Source organism: Limanda limanda, chromosome 2 (assembly GCF_963576545.1).
Source record: "Limanda limanda chromosome 2, fLimLim1.1, whole genome shotgun sequence".
Classification (NCBI taxonomy): domain Eukaryota; kingdom Metazoa; phylum Chordata; class Actinopteri; order Pleuronectiformes; family Pleuronectidae; genus Limanda; species Limanda limanda.
This window is the reverse complement of record NC_083637.1, coordinates 19,737,913-19,758,852: the sequence shown is the minus strand read 5'-3', so window position 1 is coordinate 19,758,852 and position 20,940 is coordinate 19,737,913. Positions and strand designations below refer to the sequence as shown.

At 42.3% G+C, this 20,940-nt stretch overlaps 2 protein-coding genes across 2 annotated transcripts; both read left to right on the top strand.

Moving 5' to 3' along the window:
• Positions 1-849: 849 nt before the first annotated feature.
• On the top strand, positions 850-7,040 carry polg2 (polymerase (DNA directed), gamma 2, accessory subunit). The gene is made up of 8 exons (XM_061091805.1): positions 850-1,618; positions 2,563-2,668; positions 3,025-3,130; positions 3,873-4,058; positions 4,664-4,801; positions 4,951-5,031; positions 6,522-6,622; positions 6,733-7,040. Exons 1-8 carry the CDS (start codon positions 1,090-1,092, stop codon positions 6,896-6,898), a joined length of 1,413 nt encoding a protein of 470 aa, XP_060947788.1. The 5' UTR covers positions 850-1,089; the 3' UTR covers positions 6,899-7,040.
• Positions 7,041-9,550: 2,510 nt separating this feature from the next.
• Positions 9,551-19,291, top strand: srp68 (signal recognition particle 68). Its single transcript, XM_061087731.1, has 16 exons — positions 9,551-9,671; positions 10,056-10,122; positions 11,014-11,127; positions 11,464-11,659; positions 11,801-11,883; positions 12,025-12,134; positions 12,278-12,357; positions 12,507-12,647; positions 14,705-14,803; positions 14,954-15,018; positions 15,750-15,903; positions 16,189-16,283; positions 16,579-16,708; positions 16,791-16,866; positions 16,999-17,051; positions 17,174-19,291. Exons 1-16 carry the CDS (start codon positions 9,584-9,586, stop codon positions 17,399-17,401), a joined length of 1,779 nt encoding a protein of 592 aa, XP_060943714.1. The 5' UTR covers positions 9,551-9,583; the 3' UTR covers positions 17,402-19,291.
• Positions 19,292-20,940: the final 1,649 nt, after the last annotated feature.

The window sequence follows — 20,940 nt, the reverse complement described above, 5'->3', positions numbered from 1 at the left end:
TCATACTGCCATGGCCTTGGCCCAGAGCACATCATTGACATTAGTGATCAGGTTTGAAGGTAGATCAGAGACAATGAAATTAGACAAACTTTGCATCGGTACAGAAATCTACAGCTGACATGTAAGAGACAATGCCTTACATAAATGTAAATATTGATCATGATGTCTGCAGATCCTGAATGCCCCTGCTGTGGGAGCCACAACTGTTTTAACCTCGACTGCACCTGCTTTTTATATTTTTAATCGAGAAGAAGAAACTTAAAACATAATTTTTTTAAAATGCACAAACCTGTATCAAGTAATTTAAGCAGATTTTAGAAGGGATAGTTATTGAACACTGCAACTAAACATTTTACTGGATATGTCATTCTTACCACCCAGAATCAATTCAGAATGAGATAATGAAATTTTATTTCTACAAGCTAGGGTGATAGAAAAAACAAACAAATAAATCTTGACTTTACTCCAGAAAATCCTCTAGACGCACTGGGGCGAACGTATTGCCAAATAATTTCACTCTTAGAGGAAACAGGTCTAATAGAGAGAATTTAAGGGTGGTTTTTTTAACACTTATTATTTTGACTGATCCACACTCCAGTCCAGTAGGTGGCAGTGATCCGTGGATTTGCTAACCGCCATTAAACAAATAATAAACTTTATTATTTAACAAATTAGCAACACAACATACAGCGCAGAGAAGGTCTCATTTACAGCTGTGGATGTGGAACTTGACCAATAAGAGGAAGAGATCTACCTGACACGCTTTGAAACCCGGAAGTACAATTGTTACTTCCGGTTCATGCATCACATGTATCTCCTGTGAAACTTGAAGTTCGTCCCGCCGCATTCATTGAATACAAACCATCAAACCAGTCAGTTTCTCTATTAACGCTGATGTGTGCTGACATCTGCGGTATTTTCAGGCTGTTCCCGCTCCACAGATTGACGACGAGGCAGAGACTCGCCACTGAGCTTCTGTTTTAAGGGTAAACAAACACGATAAGGAGCGGGCAGATTTTTACTCATGAGGATCCATCCTTTCAACAGACGATCTTTGGACACTGGGATCAGTCTCTGGAGCTCATCGCCATGGCCACACACTGTGTCCGACACTGTGTCACACGCCTCCACACACTGTGCACGGTCCTGTCCACACACGCCTCCTCATTGAGAGCCTCGCAGCGGGGTGCAGCCGGTGTCCTGCGGTCCTCCAGGGGGCGCTGCAGCTCATCGGGCAGCGGGGATGTGGGCGAGGTGAGGACTCTGCTGCAGCTCTGTGTGGACAGACACTTCGTCTCACCCGGTCCCGCCAACACCGAGCTGTTCGGCCGCGGGCTGAGCTGCAGCTACGGGCCCCTGGGCACGGAGCTGAGGAGGAACCTGCTGGAGCAGTGGTGGCTCTCCATGAGCCGGGCCAGGGCTCAGCTGTTTGGGATAAACACCCTGAGCAGCAGCCGCAGGGACGGAGACACAGAGGCAGGGGGACAGCTGAGGATGGTCCAGGCTGAGAGATTAAGACACATATTTGAGCAGCAGCATCTGAGCAAGGAGCAGATGATCCAGGAGGTGCAGACGCTCCTTCAGAGGTGCCCGTCCGTGAGAACAAACCTACTTCAAGGTGAACTGCTGCATAACATGGGCCACTAAGTCTTCAGTCTGTGTGTTCAGACATCAAATGCATCCATTCAAATTGTTCATATCCTGTACTGTGATCACTGTGCACACCATTGCTGCAGTGGAATGGCCCCTCCAGCTCAGCCAGTGCACTTACTGCTCTGAGTCTATTACTACTGCACCAGTCAAAGAGCAGCTTCAGGCTCAGAACTTAATCGGTTTGCTTGGATGAAGTTTTTCATGAAAGCTTCAACTCCGAGCAAATAAATCCTCCAATCATGTGGCTGAAAGGGATAAATGCTAGAGCTCAACTGAGATGCTGATACTGATATTTAAGTGTACAAGTCAATCATTTCCCACACAAATTTATCAGAAAAATGTATTTGTTAAAAAATATTGGCAATGATTCCTAAGATGTCGTTATTAAACCTGTATGACAGAAATATCTAATTGAGCCTTTATAGTTAAGTGGTAGATAAATAGTTCCATGGTTTAACCATACACCTTCTTTTAATTAACTATGACTTAAAGGAAAACACAAATATATATAGTAATAATTTTTAAATCTAAACACAATTTCACTATTCTGAATTGTTTATTCGGTACAATAAGTTTTCACATCTGCAAACATAAAGGCCTTTTATAAAATGTCAAAAAAGACTCATGATGACCTATCTTTATTGGCCAAAAGATAAATCAGTCAAATCTTTTAAAATCTGCATTAGATCTTATATATTATTTAAGTCACTGATAAGAGCCACTATTGCACTTGCTGCGATACAGCATTCGTGGTTACAGTGTAATCTTGTGAATGATTAAAAAAGTTATGAACTCACGAATTTCAAAAACTTCCAAAAGGTTTGTATGTACAATTCACTTACATCCACATTTTTAAACCTAGGGCCCAACTTTATTATGATTTTTAACGAGGTCTGTGTCTTCTGCCAGGTGCTTTGGAAGAGTTTGTCCCCTCGGTGGAGCTGGTGAACAGGAAGTTGCCTTTCGGCCTGGCTGAGACTGGTCTGTGTTTTCAGCCCTCAGACGGTTCTGGTTGGTGAGGATTCATCTTCGTCCGTTTGTCTCTGTGGGTGTAGACGCACACTTGTGAAAATATAATACATGATTGGAAATGTTCTTACACCATTCATTCCCCAGGCTGCACACAGTCTGCAGTCCAGGCTATCACCAAACAATCCCATGTTATCAGATCTGATGTCGATGTACATTATGTTTGCATTTACTATCTGCACTATTCATTGTTTAACCGCTAGAGGGCAAACTGTTTTTCTGAGGGAATACAAATATGTGTGTAAAAGAGGTGCTTTATTTCATAACAGAATAGTAGTAAAGTGTTTAAAAATAACATGTAGTACTACTGTAGTTATACGGCATGCTCTCTTTTTCGACCAGCCCTGCTGAGGTCACCCAGGCGTCTCTGGTGTGGTTCTGCTCTCCTCGCACCTCTTCCCAGTGGCTCGATCACTGGGCACGACAGAGGCTGAAATGGTGGAGAAAAGTGAGTATTGTTTGGAGTGAACTGCCATAGGTTCATTAAAGTCCTGCCTGTGTCATTTTTAAGCCAATTTGGTGTTCCTGCTTGTCCTTATTGATGCTCCCTGTAACTGTAGTAGAACTCCTGGATTAGCACAGCTCTCAGCCAGGATTTAAAGAAACGATATCAACTTCTTCAGTTTCCACTCTGCTAAAGGCAGTTTTCATCCAATTATTTTCTACACAAGGAGTTCTGTTGTTGTCTGTGAAGTCAAAAGTGACGAGGCATAGCACAGACGTTGTTTTATTGTATTCAAACAGAACAGATCTTGAGCATTCCTCAGACAAACACATTTTAGTCACGTGGTCACAGTGTAGTTATATTATCTGCTAATGCTGTTCAGTGCCAACTGGAGTAGTGCATCTGTTTTTTATTCTATATATTCTCATATTAAATACAAGCCCCATTTCCTGAGGAACAAGATCAGTAATAAACATTTGCTTTGTTTGAAAAGACTGTATATTTCATAAGCACACTTTACCACACTTCATTTTATTTCAAGTGTAATCTGTGCTGAAACCTTTAATTTCCCCTTTAAACGGTTGTTTTTTAAAATTCTTCAGTTAAGGATCAAAACTAGTTTTACAATGGAGGGATTTTTGGAACCCCAAAGGCTGCATAGTCAAAAAAAGCATATCCAGGCCTACATCAGGATAACATAACTTATTGTCTTCTTCTTCTTCTCCTTCAATCCATCCTTGTCCAGTTTTCCCTGTCTCCCTCCGACTTCAGCAGCAGCGAAGTCCCGGCAGATGAACTTGTGGGGGCGGCGTCTCGCGGTGTGAGGATCGTCTACAACTTCCCGTGGGGACCAGAGCCCCTGGAGACACTGTGGAACCAAGGAGACGCTGAGCTGCTGCAGACACACAAAGGAGTGTGGACAAAGTTACAGGTCCGTCCGCTTCTCTCACTCAACGTCTTGATGTGGACACAACCTTGCTTATAGGAGCAATCTCTCACGGCTGCTACACTGGACCTGTCAAGCTGCTTCTGCTGACCAGTTACTTAGTGGTTGCACCATAAATATAACATTCAGACTAGTTTGCACCTTATTAATATTATCTGATTGATTATAATAATCAGTATATGTGGAAATCAAGCAAAGAAACGCACAGGTATGATTAATAAAATGAACAAAGGCTGCATCCCATTTAGCTTTGCGACTTCCAGGGCCCTGGAAATGTGCATACTGATTGAATGGTTTGGTTTACTGGTAAATTGTTGCTGTTATTGGTAAGTCCTGTTTTGTCTGCAGTGAAATGCCCTATTGTGTATTTCCATTTCAAAAATTATGATTCATGGTGAGAATACACTCATTGTTAATTGTTGAGGTCACAGTGTGAGCTCTGGTTGATTAAATGTATTCATCTAAAATGTTCAGTTTGGTTAATATTGACCTATTAGGAAAAAACTATTCAATCAGCTTTGTCACTATTGTTGTTGTGTTTTTTAATGTAATCACGTTCTATGTTATTTGTTCTGAAAAACCCATGTCAGTGTCGAAACGGGCGCAAGTCGGTCCCTCACGTCGTCTCTGTGAGCGGGAACATGGACCGAGGTTTGATGGCCTTTCTGTCCAACTCGCTGCAGCTGCTGAAGAAAGGAGACAGCAAGCAGAGGCTGCCGCAGAGAAAGGTAATGTTGCTTGACAGCTGAGCCCCATTTTGAAAAAAGAAAAGAAATATGCAGATATGTAATTACTTTTTTGGACTCATAATTTCATCATATATCCCTCTTTTATTCTGCCATTCTGTCGCTGAGCTTTGGTTCTCCATTGATTTCAGGTTCTGAAGTTGCATCCAGTGTTGGCTCCAGTCAAAGTGGCTTTAGACATTGGCAGAGGAGGAACTATGGAACTGAGACAGGTCAGCAAAACATTAATCCCCTCTCCCAATTACTCTCCCTGGGCCCTACCTCTAGATATTTTTTAGGGTTATTTTGAGAGATGTCATGCTTACGTTTATGAGCATTTTATCCACTGCGGTCAACATCTTGATTTGCTTCGTGAACCATTCAGGATTTTCCATCTACCATTTCGATTTTGGGGGGGTCCTGACTAGGGTTGCAAAATTCCGGGAATATTCAAAGTTGGAAACTTTCCATGGGAATTAACGGGAATATACGGGAATATACGGGAATTAACAGGAAATGTTGTGGGTAATTTATACTAACTGTATTTACCTTGTCATATACAGACATAAATATAAACATTTTGTTTTGTCATAGGCTGATTTGAGCCCTGAGGAAACTTTGGGCACTTGACTATACGCTTCTGCATTGTTGTGTCAATCTTAACATAGGTCTTTGCACAGTATTTGCAAATGTACACAGCCTTTCCTTCTACATTGGATGGGGTGAAATGTCTCCACACATGAGATAGTGCACGTGGCATTGTTCTGTAGAATAAGATGAGAAAAAAGTATGTAAAAAAAAAACACTAATGCAATGCCAGAGATATAAATAGTTAGCCAAACAATTGGAATCGTCTGTAAACATATTTAACAATTGATGGATAAATCAATGGAAATAGGCTAGATGAACAGATGAACAATCCTCAATCAGCATGCTAATATATTTTCCCCAGTAATATCATCAAAACTTATCTGACTAGTCCTGCACACTACAGCAGGCCTAAATAGCCCTGCTGTAGTATCCAGGATGCTGGGAGTTATCTGTGCATGTGATGGAAGAATGCACAGTGGAGGGTTGAAACTCAACGTGCAGCGTGTGCTGAAATCCATACATCTTTAAAATAGAGTTTTGAATGATGCTTTTTTTTTTTTCAAAAATTCCCAATATTCCCGAGCTTAACTTCCCATGGAAAGTTTCTGGAAAGTTTCCCGAAATTTACCGGAAACTTTCCGCCCCTTTGCAACCCTAGTCCTGACACACTACGGTTGAAGGGTTGTTTGAAGGGCTAGTGGGTCACTTCCCCTACATCACTTAGAGAAATGGGACAACACTACTGCTTCAAGGTCAGTTGCACAGTGAAGGGGTAGGTCAGAGTGGAAGGGCTGAGGGCCTTTTAACCATAGACATGAATAAAAAGTGATAGAATCACCACAAAAGCAGACATCATGGTTACGGTTGACTGTAGAGCGGACAAAGGCACTTCTAAATCTCCGAATACACCATCAGATCTTTCCGGACTGATGTGACGAGGCATGCTTGTCCGTGCAGCCATCAACAGTATTTTGCATGCGTGGCTCACTTTTAAATATTCCTACAGGTCCAGCACTTGTAGAAAAAGGTGAACTTTGGCCTGATTCTGCATTAATGGACAGAGACTTGCTGCTGATTGAGAGAACACTGACAGTGAGATTTTCATGGCATGTCCCTTTTGCGTGTTTTGTAGGTTTGTGAAGGCCTTCTGCAGGAGTTCATGGAGTCTAAGATCTCCGTGTGGCCCGGGTACCTTGAAACTGTGCCAACATCGATGGAGCAGCTGCACGCCAAGTAAACAGCTACTCAGGGTTGTAATGGAAGCAGAGCCGGGGAAAATGAGTGATGATTTGCCTGCTTCGGAGTCAACATCTGTATCTGGTCTCTGTGTCGTTGCACTGTAGGTACGATGAGATGGGAGTGCTCTTCACCGTGGTGATCAGTGACAACACGTTGGAGAGTGGACTCCTTCAGGTCCGCAGCAGAGACACCACCATCAAAGAAACCATGCACATCTCTGAGATCAAGAACTTTCTCTCCAGATACATTTCTGCTGCCGACAAAATCTGAAACGGACGACTTGTTGGGTGAAACCAAAAATGGCAGATTGAATATTGTATATTATAATACTGAATATTGTGCTGTCTCAATTCTAGACACAAAACTATTGTACATCTGCAACTGCTGAACGGAGAATGTAATAAAAATAAAAACCCACATCAGTGTGACCAAGCTGAAACTGTGGATTTGACTGATGGATGACCACACTGTAGAACATCTGCAAGGCAAAGAGACTCATCACGACTTAGTTCAGTCTGCACACACCCAATCAGGGCTGGACTGGGAGAACAAAATAATTAGCCGAGCACATCTGCCATTAAATTGACGTAACTTATCTTCGTCTTAAAGTAGCTCATATTAAAAGTACTTAAGTATCAAAAGTATCTGGTGTTGAAATGTACTTAAGTATCAAAAGTACAAGAACTAAAATTAAAAATGCAAAGTGCTTTTTATAGTAGGTCTATACAGACACAAAACAACCCAAAATGTTTCTCCTCAAGATTTATCTCAACTGACTGAAAAATTACAACAACAATATGAATATAATGTATATAATGTATAATTTTACCAATTTTGAACCCTAGATGCTGAGGTTCAAATAGTAATGGACCAGTGCATCTGAACTTCTAATTAACTATAAACAAGTGCCTCTTGTGTCTGCCCAAGAACATTAATAAACCACAGTATAACCACTATACTATAGGCACACAAAATAAGACACTATCTCTTATCCTATTTTCCTATATTCTGAAGGTGAACCTGCGGAGGGATAGACCAACCTCTCGCGCTGCCCCCCCCCAACGGCAAACACGCCACCGGACCTGCACATCTCAGGAGGGAGGGGGCAGCGAGTGAGTGAGTGAGTGAGTGAGTGAGTGAGTGAGTGAGAGAGAGAGAGAGAGAGAGAGAGAGAGAGAGAGAGAGAGAGAGAGAGAGAGAGAGAGAGAGAGAGAGAGAGAGAGAGAGAGAGAGAGAGAGAGAGAGAGAGAGAGAGAGAGAGAGAGAGAGAGAGAGAGAGAGAGAGAGAGAGAGAGAGAGAGAGAGAGAGAGAGAGAGAGAGAGAGAGAGAGAGAGAGAGAGAGCGAGAGCGCCGTGGGTAGAGCCGCTGCTCAAGTAACGAGCCAGTTTGGAGAATGTATTGAAAATTGAAAATGCGCGCTCACATGTCTGCCTCCACTCGCTCATCATTGTCGAGTCCTCCTCGCTCGTCTCCCGGCGCACCTGCTGCTGCTGGGCTGGTGAACCCGGCACCACATAGGTCCGTCAGTTTGGCACATTTAGCAGCCTCCACCTCCAGAGACTTCAGCTTTTTTTCCCGATGCTTCTCAGCGCCACCCGGGCGTTTTTTTACTCTTATTATCCATTAAGTTAAGTTTCTGTCTCAGCAGCAGCCCGTTCCGCGACTCCCCCAGCCAATGCCATGAGGTCCCGCCCCCGGTTTGTGTTGTGATTGACAGCACTGTCAGGGCTCTCTGAGCCTGTCAGCCCATGATTGATTGACAATGACAAACAATAGACCAATAATATGTGTCGATGCTGGCAACACACTGATAGCCCTCTGTAGCCAATTGGCCGGCCCAATTGGAGGGAATTTAAAGAGGAAGAAGAGAAAAAAAAACAAAACAACAACATAGCGGACCAGACCGGCCCACATTGGGTCAACGGCCCACCGGGATTATGCCCGGTATGCCAGATGGCCAGTCCACCCCTGCACCCAATGTACTTTCCGTCTCTTACTGGGTGTAGCTTAAGGACTCTCTCATCCTTCAGCCCAAATGCAAAGAGGTGGATAATATTATGTTTTCAACCCTGTCCATTTGTTGGCTGGTTGGTTTGCTTGCAAGATTACACATAAAACAACCACAAGGATTCCCACAAAACTTCCAGACAGGATTTGGGTCAGGAAAGAACTTTTGCTGCGTCTCTGGATCAGAGTGCAGATACATAATTTTTAGGGCCCGAGCACTGATCAAAGGTCAGGTGAGACCCTATTGAAATTGTAAGGATTATTATTATTCAGGCAAATGAATTGACTTTTTGAGGGCTTTACCATGCTTAAATTCTTACCAAAATTTGCAGAAAGTTAGAAAGTTGTGAAAATGTACGTATTCTGAAGGTATTTTCAATGGGCGTCGCAAAATGGCTCAACGGTGCCCCCCGAGACCCCTGGAACGTGTTCACATTGACCGGTCTTCACAAAAATCAATATACAGGTGTATCATGACCAGACAAACAAAAAAGTCTTTAGGTGCAATTGGAAAAACACAACAGGAAGCCTGCTATTTTGCATTTAGTGGCCATTTTGGCCATATTCCACATTTTTACTTTGATGTACTTGTACTTGTTATTGTAATTTAATAACATTGGGAGATGTTATATTTAGAGAACTGAAATCAGTGAGTGACATTTGGTACTGTTGGGCCTTGGTGAAGGTATGTGTGCTCTGTCTGAGAGAAAGAGAGAGATCAGCCTTCTATATAGTTTTTTTTCTGTGTATTTTCTGTCAGTGATGAATCTTCATGTGTATGCTTCCGTTTATCTCTGTCACTGCTTAAAAATAAATATTTTTTTTAAAGATGAGAAAACGTACCACACACATCTCGCGAGACCAGGACGCAGTCCCGAGACTCCCAGGCTCCACTTGTGACTGAGCATGTGTGTGCGTTAGCGCCGCTTAGCAGCTAGCATCCAGACATGGCCGCAGACAAGCAGAACGAAGGGAAAGTTTCCCTCACGGATGAGAACAAAAACAAGTCGTCAGACGGAGGACTCGGACTGGAGAGTATCCTTTGCAGCAGCAGACGGGAAACAACCTTTTCTCTTATTTGCAATTCTGTGTGTAATCTGTGTTGGACTCCGAAGCTAGCGTTAGCTTCTTAGCTAGCTCGGTCAGAGGATAACGTTTTCTAGGCGACGTGTCACAGCGAAGCAGGCGCTGAGAGGCTGATAGAAAAAAGCAGATTTACGAGCCAGGTTAGGTAAAGAAGGGTCAGCCGCCAGGATGTGAAGTAAAGGGGGAATATTGGTTATTGTTTGGTGTGTTTTTATTCGCTTTTAACAGTTGTAGCCTGTACTCAGGGCTGTGGGGTCTGAACATGCAGCGCTAACATGACATCCACTCATTGACTGTGGTGATTAGATTTTGTCCCTTAACACTGAATCCCAGTCCTGCAAATCATCAAGGAGTCCCAGCAGCAGCATGGCCTCAGACACGGGGACTACCAGAGATACAGGTGAGTGAGTCGCAGATGATCCAGGACCTGCTCCAGCTGGGCTCAGCTGTCCACTCTTTACTGTGGGGCTTCATGCTGAAGACATTCATAGCTCTTATCTCTTAGTCGGTAAACTGACTTTCAGCCTCTATTGGTTTCATTCATTTACTTTGATCTGTGTATGTCACAGTATTTCTGTCTGAAACCAGATTCTCGATTTATGAATGGAGAGGAATGTGTGGAAACCACTGCTGCCATATGGCTCAGTCACACTGCTGGGTTATAAATAGCACATTGATTGTAATTGTTTGAAATTGTCAAAAAAAACTGACACAAACTAATTCAGTCTAACTCTACCTTCATGTAGATCATAATGCTTACCCCAGACTATTATCAATTCTTGAATACAGCTACACTAGCAACAACTTCAATAATAAACTGATCATTGATACATCACCTCGCTGAAGAAGTGTGTCACATGTACTTGGGATAATGTCTGGAAAATTGGGTCAGCACATTGTCCCGTGTTTGCATTTGAACATATGAACGATGCAGGAGAATATTTTCTGGGTTCGACAACAGGAAAATGTCCAGAGCGCTCAGGCCAGTTGTGGCACCTGAGTAGAGCGTAGGGCTGAACGATATGGGAAAATAATCTAATTGCGATTTTTTTTCCCCCAATATTGCGATTGCGATTTAATATGCGATTTTTTTGATTGATCCTCTTTTTTTTCCCAACAAAACGTGGCAAGACATGATGTATACAGTCCTCTTCGGAAATCGTATATTTTGTTTACAGTACAACAACAGCAGCGAGGATTTCCCTGAACATTATGAGAAGCTGTGATAATCAAATAATAATTTATGATTTATTCTACTGTTATATTAACTTCTTTGTTTAACCATTTTCAGGGGCTACTGCTCTCGCAGGCTGCGTCGCCTGCGCAAGGCTCTTGGCTTCAAGATGGGAAATAGACACAAGTTCATTGGGAAGAAAATAACTGTCGAAATGCTGTCGGACAGCAGGTGAGCAACTGATGATTTGAGTTGGTCCATCACATGCTGTAACCTGGTGGCAGTGCGTGGCTCGTGACACTGAAATCTAAAAGGCTGTGTGTGATTAATGGGAGAAGGAGACGTCCATTTATCAAGGATTGTGCTAAACCCACTGGTATGCTGAAGACTTGAAAATGTGTTTCTTTTCCCCCAGTATTTTCTTAACATTAAAAACCCCTGGAAATAAAACTAAATGAAATTAGAACTGATGTGTCCACAGAAAATATTGAAATCATTGTAATAATATTATAATAATAGTATTGCATTCTACCTAACAACTGATTCATCTCCACCTCCGGCCTTCAGGTACCTATTGCTGGTTTTGATGGAGGCAGAACGGGCATGGAGCTACGCCATGCAGCTGAAGCAGGAGGCCAATACAGAACCACGTAAACGCTTCCACCTGCTGGCACGTCTACGAAAGGCTGCCAAGCACAGTGAGAAGCTGGAGAAGCTCTGTGAAAGCCCCCGCGTCGATGCCAAGACCAAACTGGAGGCTCAGGTACGCAAGACGATTTGAGTGCTCATTATTATTAATAATGTTATGGATACTTAGAATTAATTAAAGCCGGGCTTACAGGAGCAACATTTTTCATATTTTTTAACAACAGCCACTAATTATGGCAAATTTGTTTGATTTCAGGCCTACACTGCTTACCTGGGTGGCATGGTGGAGTTTGAATTGCAGGAATGGAAGCTTGCCATGGAGGCTTTCAACAAGTGCAAGTGAGTTTTACCATCATTGCAGTTTCTAATTGAAGTGGCAGAATGAATGCAGGCGCAGTGCCAGAATAAGTGCAGATGTGTTTGTCATCAGTGGGATTTTATTAACTTTATAAAAAACAAACCATTTTAATTTCTTCTCAGAACAATCTATGAGAAACTAGCCAGTGCTTTCACAGAGGAGCTGGCAGTTCTGTACCGCCAGCGCGTGGACGAGATCTCGCCCAACATCCGCTACTGTGCTTACAACATCGGTGAGTAACACTCCAATCTGATCCTCCATGGAGAACTCATAGAGGCAACCTGAGATGTTTTCTAGTAATGGAACATGTGGCAAACATCTCCCAACACACGCAAACAGTGTGACTAGATTCCACCCCCCTGTCTCTGATTTCAGGTGATCAGAACGCCATCAATGACTTGATGCAGATGAGACTGACTGGTGGAGGAGGAGGCATGATGGCTGAGAAACTGGAGGTGAACACAGAAGTTGGAAATTACTTCATAGGCTTGAACATCAGTTATTAATCTTATATTAGTGATATCATGTTGGGTGCGGGAGGGATTATTCTTTCATCCAAACATGCCACAGTTTTTTACGTTTGTTTCTCTTTTCTTTTTTGTAGTCCCTGATCACTCAGGCAAGAACCAAGCAAGCAGCCACCATGGGTGAAGTGGAGTGGCGAGGTCGGGTGGTGCCCGTCAAGATCGACAAGGCCCGCATCTTCCTGTTGGGTCTGGCAGACAACGAGTCAGCCATTGCTCAGGCAAGTAGCTTCTAGAGATGCATTGTAAGCATTCATGACTCATGCATTCTGCATCAGCGTGGATGCAGGGTCTGTCACAACCCCAAAATATGACAGACCTTCCCTTTGAATACAGCTATGTTTTGTTGAATCAGAGAGGTAATATCAATCAATCAATTAAATTTAATTTTATAGCCCATATTCACAAATCACAATTGGTCTCATAGGGCTTTAACAAGGTATGTCATCCTTTGCCATTAAGCCTCAACAAGAGTAAGGAAAAACTACCAAAAAAAAACATTTAACAGGGTAAAAAGAATGTAGGAACCTCAGAGGGAGCAACATGTGAGGGATCCCTCTCCCAGGACGGATAGAAGTGCAATAGATGTCAAGTTTAAACGAGAACTTCAGCAATATATATCCAATTTAAAGTGGCACGTTAAAGAATGTATCACCACACCCAAATATGCTTTGACGTAATTATAAAGCAGTTCGGAATTTGTTCCTCATACATACATGTGCTACATAGCCTCAGTGTGCATATCCTTCTGGCGTCAATGTGTCTCCTACTCTGCAGGAGGGACAGCAGCGATAAGAAGCTGGCCCATAGCCTGAGAACACCTTTCACACATTATATCCTTGTCCAGTTCCTTAAACTTTCAACAGGTGGCACTCTCCTCTTTACTGTGTCAAATGTAGCCTCTGTATCACAGCAGATCTTTCCTCTTGCTTTGTCTGAGCCTGAAGGCACAACACACCCTGCGGACACACCCATCACACCCACAGTCACTCAGGTCTCTGGCATGCAGCCTCTCTCATCGCACGACTGCATTCTATGCATTTCAACCCACACATGAATACAGGACTACACCCAGCAGGTCTCTGAGGACGGATCAGCTTTACCTTCTCCAAAAACCTTTCCCTTTAAAATGAACTCTTAGGTCATTAAGCTGCGAGTGGCCGTGACTGAATGCACTTGAAACCAGTTGGAGATTGGCAATAATTATTATAGTTTTTTAATATTTTTTGACTTCAGACCTAAATGATTCAGTATCTGGCTTGGGTGCTAGTTTTCACAGATTGCTCAAAAGGCATCATTTTAAACCAACACTGAAGGACTCCTTCTGTGTTGCACCCAAACCTCAGATGTTAGCCTGTGGGGGCAGGAAACGGGTTTGGTCATACATCCATCTTCAAGCTCCATCGACACCAAACTTCCTCTAATCAGTTTATCTGTTCAATCCTCAATCTGAACAACAGAGGATGCTCGACTGGTTGAGCTGGTCGTAAGGGTGTTACCAGGGTGTTGGCACGAGTGTGCCTCTACATAACTTAAGCCGTTTGGGTGGATGAGAGCAGCCTCTTGAAACATCTATTATCAATTATCACCGTGAGGAATTTTCCCCGTAACATTCTTCCTCTGTGATTCCTCTGTGCAGTATTTTCTGCCTAAAAGGTAAAATGAGTCGGTAACATCAGACACGTCGGCATACTTTTACAAGCACAGTAAATACCATCAGCATTTTCTCTGCCATTAATCACACTGATGACATTTCCCCCTTTTACACAAATCCCACACAGCCTCCTCAACACAAACATGACACGTCCTGCAGACCCCAGGCGATATCATAGGAACACAGGTGTATTGACGGGGGGGGAGGGGAGGTGAAGAACAATCGTGTCTTTCAGAGACGTTGAACCCTGAAACTCCTCAGTGTGTGATTACTGATAAGTTGTGTGCAGGAATGTAGGGGCAGCCGGCCGGGCCACATACCTGTGACTCTCCCCCCACTTTTTCACCGTCACATTCGTGCTTTTACTCTTGCTCTCTCTATTCAACTTTTACAACTTATGAATGCATAAATTATCTTTCAATTGTCACATTAATCAGGTGGAAGGTTATTGTGAAAGTCTTTGTTTCAGACTTAATGGCCAGTGTGTGTTACTTAGTTCATCTTTAAGGGTATTGGTGTCACAACTTAACTTTATTGGACTTTGTAAATTTGAGGTTTCAATGCTGCAGTTAGACATATTCACTTAGGTACACTATATAATTTATGACTGTTTCTGTTGTGCAGACAGCTAATGAGGAGACCAAAGAGCATCTCTATGAGACCCTGCTGTCCGAGTGCAGAGACACCATCCAGGCTGTGAGAGAGGAACTCAAGAGTGAGGCGGTAAGACAACATATTTAGGGTTTTATTCTGACCTAATGTCAAAATTATAACTTTGATTTACAGTTTACCAACAGTTACGATTTGTGCCAGGAACAACAGGAATGTGAAAAATGCTTTCTTTTTTTAAAGCTATTTTAACTTTCATTGTAGAAGCAGCGTGAGAGAGGCATTGATGGCGACAGTGGTAAAGTGTCACACCTGCAGATCCTGCACAGGTAAAACAGACTTCTGTCAGAAATTGTTTTTGTGCTTGTTCAGCTGCGCTCAGACTACATGGAGATGGAAATCATGTGGCATCATGAACATAAGGAGAATCTCTACAAATGTTCTTCTCTATAGTTTTAACACACCTACACCACAAGTTTACGCACCACCTCACATCTCATGTGACCTCGTGGAGAGATTTAAAAATGGTTCTCTAACCCTTCACGCTACCAGATCATCTGAGCCGAATATAGGCAACGACTGAAGATCCAGACTTGATTTCTCCTCAAATTATCTAGTCGATCGAATTGGGCTTAAATTGGCCAGCTCTGGACTTTGCATACTTTTGTCTTTTGAGGTCATCACTGTGTCAAACAAGGAGATTGTATATTATTGCAGTTGAAACGTTTTCTCCATTATAAATTCACCTGCCAGCTGTTTTCAGTAGTTCCATTTTGTCCATAAAATTCAGAATTTGGTGAAAATTGTCATTGTAATGGTCTCTTTACATTCCTTGCTTCATCCTATCAGCGGTCCAAAACTCAAAGATGCTGTATTTATTATCATCAGAATACATACGAATTGTCAGTTTGTTAAATAGCTTTTCTGATAAGAAGAAAAGGTGTTTTAATTCAGCCAGAGGTAATACAACAAGCATCCAGGCCTCTGCCTCCAGCCTCTGATACTTCTAACTGTCTCTTTGATGGGTGAAAAATAAATGTGCTGTTGTCTTGTCTCTCAGTTACCTGACCTACATCAAGCTGTGCACTCTGGTGAAGAGGAATGAGAGCATGGCCCACACTCTTCAGGCTAAACTGAAGGAGCCTGAGACTGATGAGAGCAAGAGGGGCCCCCGTCCTCAGGACCTGATCCGCCTCTATGACATCATCCTGCAGGTAAATATCTGGATGCTGTATATACTATGAATTTTTTTGGAGGGGGGGGCTGGATACCTGCAAAAATAATTGCATTCATCTAAAGAATTTTACTCATTATAATCTCTTAAAATTGCGTCTGGTTGTTGTGTTGTGAAGAGCTGGTTTGATGTTTGAACTGTGTTGTCGACACTCTGTATTGAACTATGACCGACAGTTTCTGTCACATTCTTCTCACCTTATTTTTCAACCCATGTCTGCATATCTCTGTCTCTCCCTCCCTCTTCTATCTGTTATTCTCTCCAGAGTCTGGCTGAGCTCTCCACCCTGCAGGGTCTGGAGGACGACCACACCTTCCAGAAGGAGGTGTCCCTTAAGACATTAGTCTACAAAGCTTATAGGTCAGATACTTGGATTTTTACATGTTACGGCTGGATCTGATCAAAAGAGTGTTTGTCATTGCACCAATAATGTATATCTCTATCAGATGGTGCCATGTAGTCATGTGTAATTTCTTCACAAGTAGACACACGGTTTTCTGAAGCACCTTCGACAGCATTGGTCTTTGTCTTTGACCTTTGCTTTTAAGTGTTGTTTTTTTTAACCTTTTATTTGTCTGATACACAGCTTTCCTGTACATAAATACTTACAATTATATTGCTAATGTAGTGTTTGTCTTCTCTTTTCCTCTTGCAGGTGTTTCTTCATAGCCCAGTCTTATGTGCTGGTGAAGAAGTGGAGTGAGGCGCTGGTGCTGTATGAGCGGGTGCTGAAATACGCCAAGGAGGTCCAGTCTAAAGCCAAGAACCTCAACAACAGCCTCAAAGTTTGTCAAGCACACAGCAGCAGTTTCAACCTCACAGTTGGAAATCAGCCGTGTCATTAATATCCATTATGAATTTCTGTAGGACCTCCCTGATGTTCAGGAGCTGATTGCTGAGGTCAATGCTGAGAAATACTCGCTTCAAGCTGCTGCCATTTTAGGTGAAGACACTTTGAACTGCCTGATTTTCTCGCCAGCTCATTCATATTTACCATACAAGAACCCACAAAGCCTCATTCTATTCTATTCAGCTTCCTTCTGTGTCTAATCCTGAGGAATTGTTTGTGTTTTAGACACAGATGAGACTGCTGAAGTTCCTTCTCAGCTGCAGGTGAAAGACAACAGGGTAAGAAAAGTGACACTAATATTATAAACATCCTTTATTTCAAAAGACTAGAATAAGTTAAAATTTTAACGTGTTAATGGGTTCATTGATGTTGACTTTCTCATCCCTCTTCCTCCATGCAGCCCCTCTGCGAGCGCCTGGAGACCTTCCGCATTGACACCGCCCTCGTCGGAAAACATCCCAATCTGGTCCAGTTCCCCCCCGACTTCCAGCCAATCCCCTGCAAGCCCCTGTTCTTTGACCTTGCTCTCAACCATGTGGCCTTCCCACCGCTGGATGACAAGGTGGAGCAGAAGGGCAAGGGCGGTCTGACCGGCTACATCAAGGGCATCTTTGGCTTTGGCAGCTAAATCAAACCAACCAGGCTTCGGCCTCCACATGAGAACCACAAGGCCCAGAGTTTACCACAAACCAGACCTGGGTCAGTTGATGATGAGAATAATTTCTGTAACTTTTATTGTTTTGATTTGTGGTGCTTAAGTGCAAGATATGTGGAGTTGGCGCCTCTGAGGAAAGCACAGTGGGTCTTATCTTCGAAGAAACATGATGGAAAAGTAATTTAATCCGTTTCAAATGGTAATATAAATATGACCCAAGTCCACCTGTTGCCTCTATTGATACCAGGCTGCATGGGCTTCCATTAACTTGAGGCGTCATGATGCCAACAGCGATGTTGTTAATCTCTAAATCTTGAGTAAACTACAGTACTTTGGCATCACTGGTAAAAAAAATCATTCTGTGTTACATAAGCGCCTTTATTTAATTGTCTTAATTTTTTTTCTTTCTATGCGTTTCAGCATTGTTTCTTACATCTCAAATGTGCAAAGAGATAATCTGTGACCTGTAGTTTGAAAAACTGAAAAGTTGGGTAGTTCAGCTGTGTCCCATCTTTTTTTTCCACCTTTCCATTGTCCCTCCCCTTACCCCTCCCATCAGTCCTCTCATCAAGGCTACGCTCACTGCCTGACAACTGCAGAAGCTAACTTTTCCGCTACTCCCTTGCTAACTTCTGGCCATCATCTCAGCTTCAGGGGTGTATGTCACCCCAGACTTGCAATGTGAGAGCAATGGCAGGTTGATTACTGACAGACAGGTACGCCAGCCAATCATTTCCTTCAGTCCAAATGAATTAATTGGTCGTGCCTATTACAGTCCTGCGAGGTCAATACAGTGTTTTAGAGACAAATGACCAACTGGACCTTTTACCACGTTACCTATGACACTACAGGCCAGTACTTCAACATGAAAACTACATCAAGCTGCTGAAAAGCACAGGAAGTAAAATATCTTGACATGTCTGTTGTCCTGTTCTTTGTAATCAGCTGCTGAACCATATAAGTCGTTTGCAGTTATGTTACCCCTTTAAACAGAGGACTGAAATATGAAAAGAGGTGTGGAAAGAACTGGGATACAGCTTGAGTTTAGTTTTAGTTGCATCAACAGGAAGATGGAGGACGAAGCCATGAATCAAAGAGTGAAATGGTTGTTTTCAAAAAGTAGCTTAGTGATTCATTGTTTTAATTTATTAATGTCCGAAGCAGCATGCTATGTTTATGTTGCACTGTGTGACATGTGGTATTGAACGTACCACAATGTCAGACAAGGGTCCAACAGCTCCAGCTCGCGTCCACGCAGAACTCTCATTTTTATTACCCCTCTCAAATGTTTTAGCTACATTATTTTCCCCTAAAAAACAGTGTCGTGATGACGACCATGATGTTCCCATGCTGAGTGAAGTTCAAATGATTGTACGCTATACTTGTTTTTATTTGATATTTTTTATTTACATAGTAGTACAACAGAAATGGATGGTCAGGATACGGGGAGTTTTTAGCAGCTCACCACCTCTTTGTCCGTCATCAGTAGGACTAAACCATTGAAGCACCAGTTACATGTCTATACTATAGTGGCAGAAAATGTTTTGTCATCGGCTGTTTCTCAGTCATGATGTGGGATCACATCATCTCCGTACACCAAAGCCCCTCAATTCCTCTGATCCTTAGGGGACCTGCTTTTCTGTAGCTAGAGGATCGTTTCACTCACTCATATGGTAATTGATTTGCTTTCAAATTTTTATCAATGTGTTGTTTCTTTTTCTCTCCTCCCCCTCTGTGTTTTTTGTTAATGAATTTAGACCTTGAACAGCCTGGAAAAATATTAGGTGATCAATAATTAAAATAATGAGAATGTATGATCTGAATCTCCAGTTCTATCAATAAATATATTTGCACCAAACACAACTGGGCTCCTTGTGATTCAGAAGAAAATGAAGATTTACAACAATCTTTGATTTTGTTGAAATGTAAAATCAAAACCTCAAATAGTTTTATAATAAAAAGGGGAATGTCTGAAGGAAGGAAAAGTGTAAAGGTGTGATTGTGTGTGACTTGTTTTGGGTGTGGTTGTCACCAGGAGTGCGTAGGATGCCAGCGCAGGGTGTGAATGTGAGAAGTTCAATTGACGTATATTAATTTTCATGTAAGAATGAATAATTACATAGGTGTGTTTGTCACTGAAACACAACCAAACATGAAAATATATTTTTTTCGACACAAAATGTTTAAATTTACGAAAGCATTTAATTAAGCCGCACTCAACACACACACACCAAGCACTCTATAAGGACTTTGCATCTACCTTATCATTTACCTCATGTTACCACTATCCACACACACACACATAGAGACATCGTTGTAAATCCAGAAACCAAAATGTTCTCTGCCTGGATGAACTGAAGATATTTGTGACGTGATGAAGTGGATTTAAATGCTTATCTGCAGGGTGAAACTCGATATGCCATACAACAGTGCTTCTGGTTTAATGCATATTTTAATATTTCTATTGTCACAATGTCCCATTAATGTTGCTGGTTCATTTCACTGATAGGAAAAAAATATATATTTCATTGTTGACATCTGACATGACAACTCAGATTTCCCCTGTTAGGTGCAAGGGAGACATGAAAAGGTCCAAGGTGCAAAACAGGTAACAGCTTTGTCAGATTTACTTTGTAAACCAGACAACCATGTTGTGTTTGTCTGCTGTGTGTAGTTAAGTAAAAAGACTGACACACCCTCACTGTGTTTTCTTTTTGCCACACAAATAAATTCTTGCCATGTTTATGTTGCCCTGCGACCTACTAGCAACTGAAGGATGTGTCTGATCCATTTAATTAATTTACTTCTGACGTCCAAGGATACCTCTGACCTGACACCTTAAAGCAACTCTGACATCTGCAGTTACCACTTTCTTTGTAGTAGTGTTTATCACTTTTAAAGTTCTTCAGTGTTAAAGAACTTTCTTTGGGTATAGCAATGATAGTTGTTTCACCATTATGATCCAATCTGAAACAGCAATTATTGGAGGCATGGTCATAACATTCTGAGTCCACAATCCAGGTCCCCTGAGGATAAATGGTCATAGCTTTGGTGATTCTCTGTTCGTTTATCATTATAATTGGGTCAAAATGTTTGTCACCTACCAATGATGCTCATCAATTTCAATTGTGACTCGTGTTTACATCTGAGTAGTAAGTGTTAACACACTAAACTAAGATAGTTGATGAGCTGTGTCTCCATTCAGGGGCTGCATCCTTTGAAGGCTTCATTTGAAGTACGAATCCGTCACAGCAGTGTTCTGGTTATTGGCGGGTGACAACTAACGTCAAGGTGCGTTACCGCAAAATACTGGGCTGTCATATTTGAAATGCTCATTCAAATACGTCCGATAAATGCTTCTTTCCATCACAGAGGAACAAAGGCAGCAACAGGTGCATCCTTCTCAACCCAAACTATCCCAGTAGGTAACAGCACAGACATGTAACGAGACGTCCAATGCTTCGGTATCAGGCTTCAAGTCAACCGAACAACTAAGGGTTGATACGATCTGG

Excerpts from the sequence above, each read along its gene's own strand:
- polg2 (XM_061091805.1), top strand. The coding sequence starts at position 1,090 with ATGGCCACACACTGTGTCCGACACTGTGTCACACGCCTCCACACACTG. Across the intron at positions 2,669-3,024 it reads CCCTCAGACGGTTCTGGTTG|CCCTGCTGAGGTCACCCAGG; the intron begins GTGAGGATTCAT and ends TTTTTCGACCAG. Across the intron at positions 6,623-6,732 it reads ATGGAGCAGCTGCACGCCAA|GTACGATGAGATGGGAGTGC; the intron begins GTAAACAGCTAC and ends GTTGCACTGTAG.
- srp68 (XM_061087731.1), top strand. The coding sequence starts at position 9,584 with ATGGCCGCAGACAAGCAGAACGAAGGGAAAGTTTCCCTCACGGATGAG. Across the intron at positions 15,019-15,749 it reads CACCTGCAGATCCTGCACAG|TTACCTGACCTACATCAAGC; the intron begins GTAAAACAGACT and ends CTTGTCTCTCAG. Across the intron at positions 15,904-16,188 it reads TCTATGACATCATCCTGCAG|AGTCTGGCTGAGCTCTCCAC; the intron begins GTAAATATCTGG and ends TATTCTCTCCAG.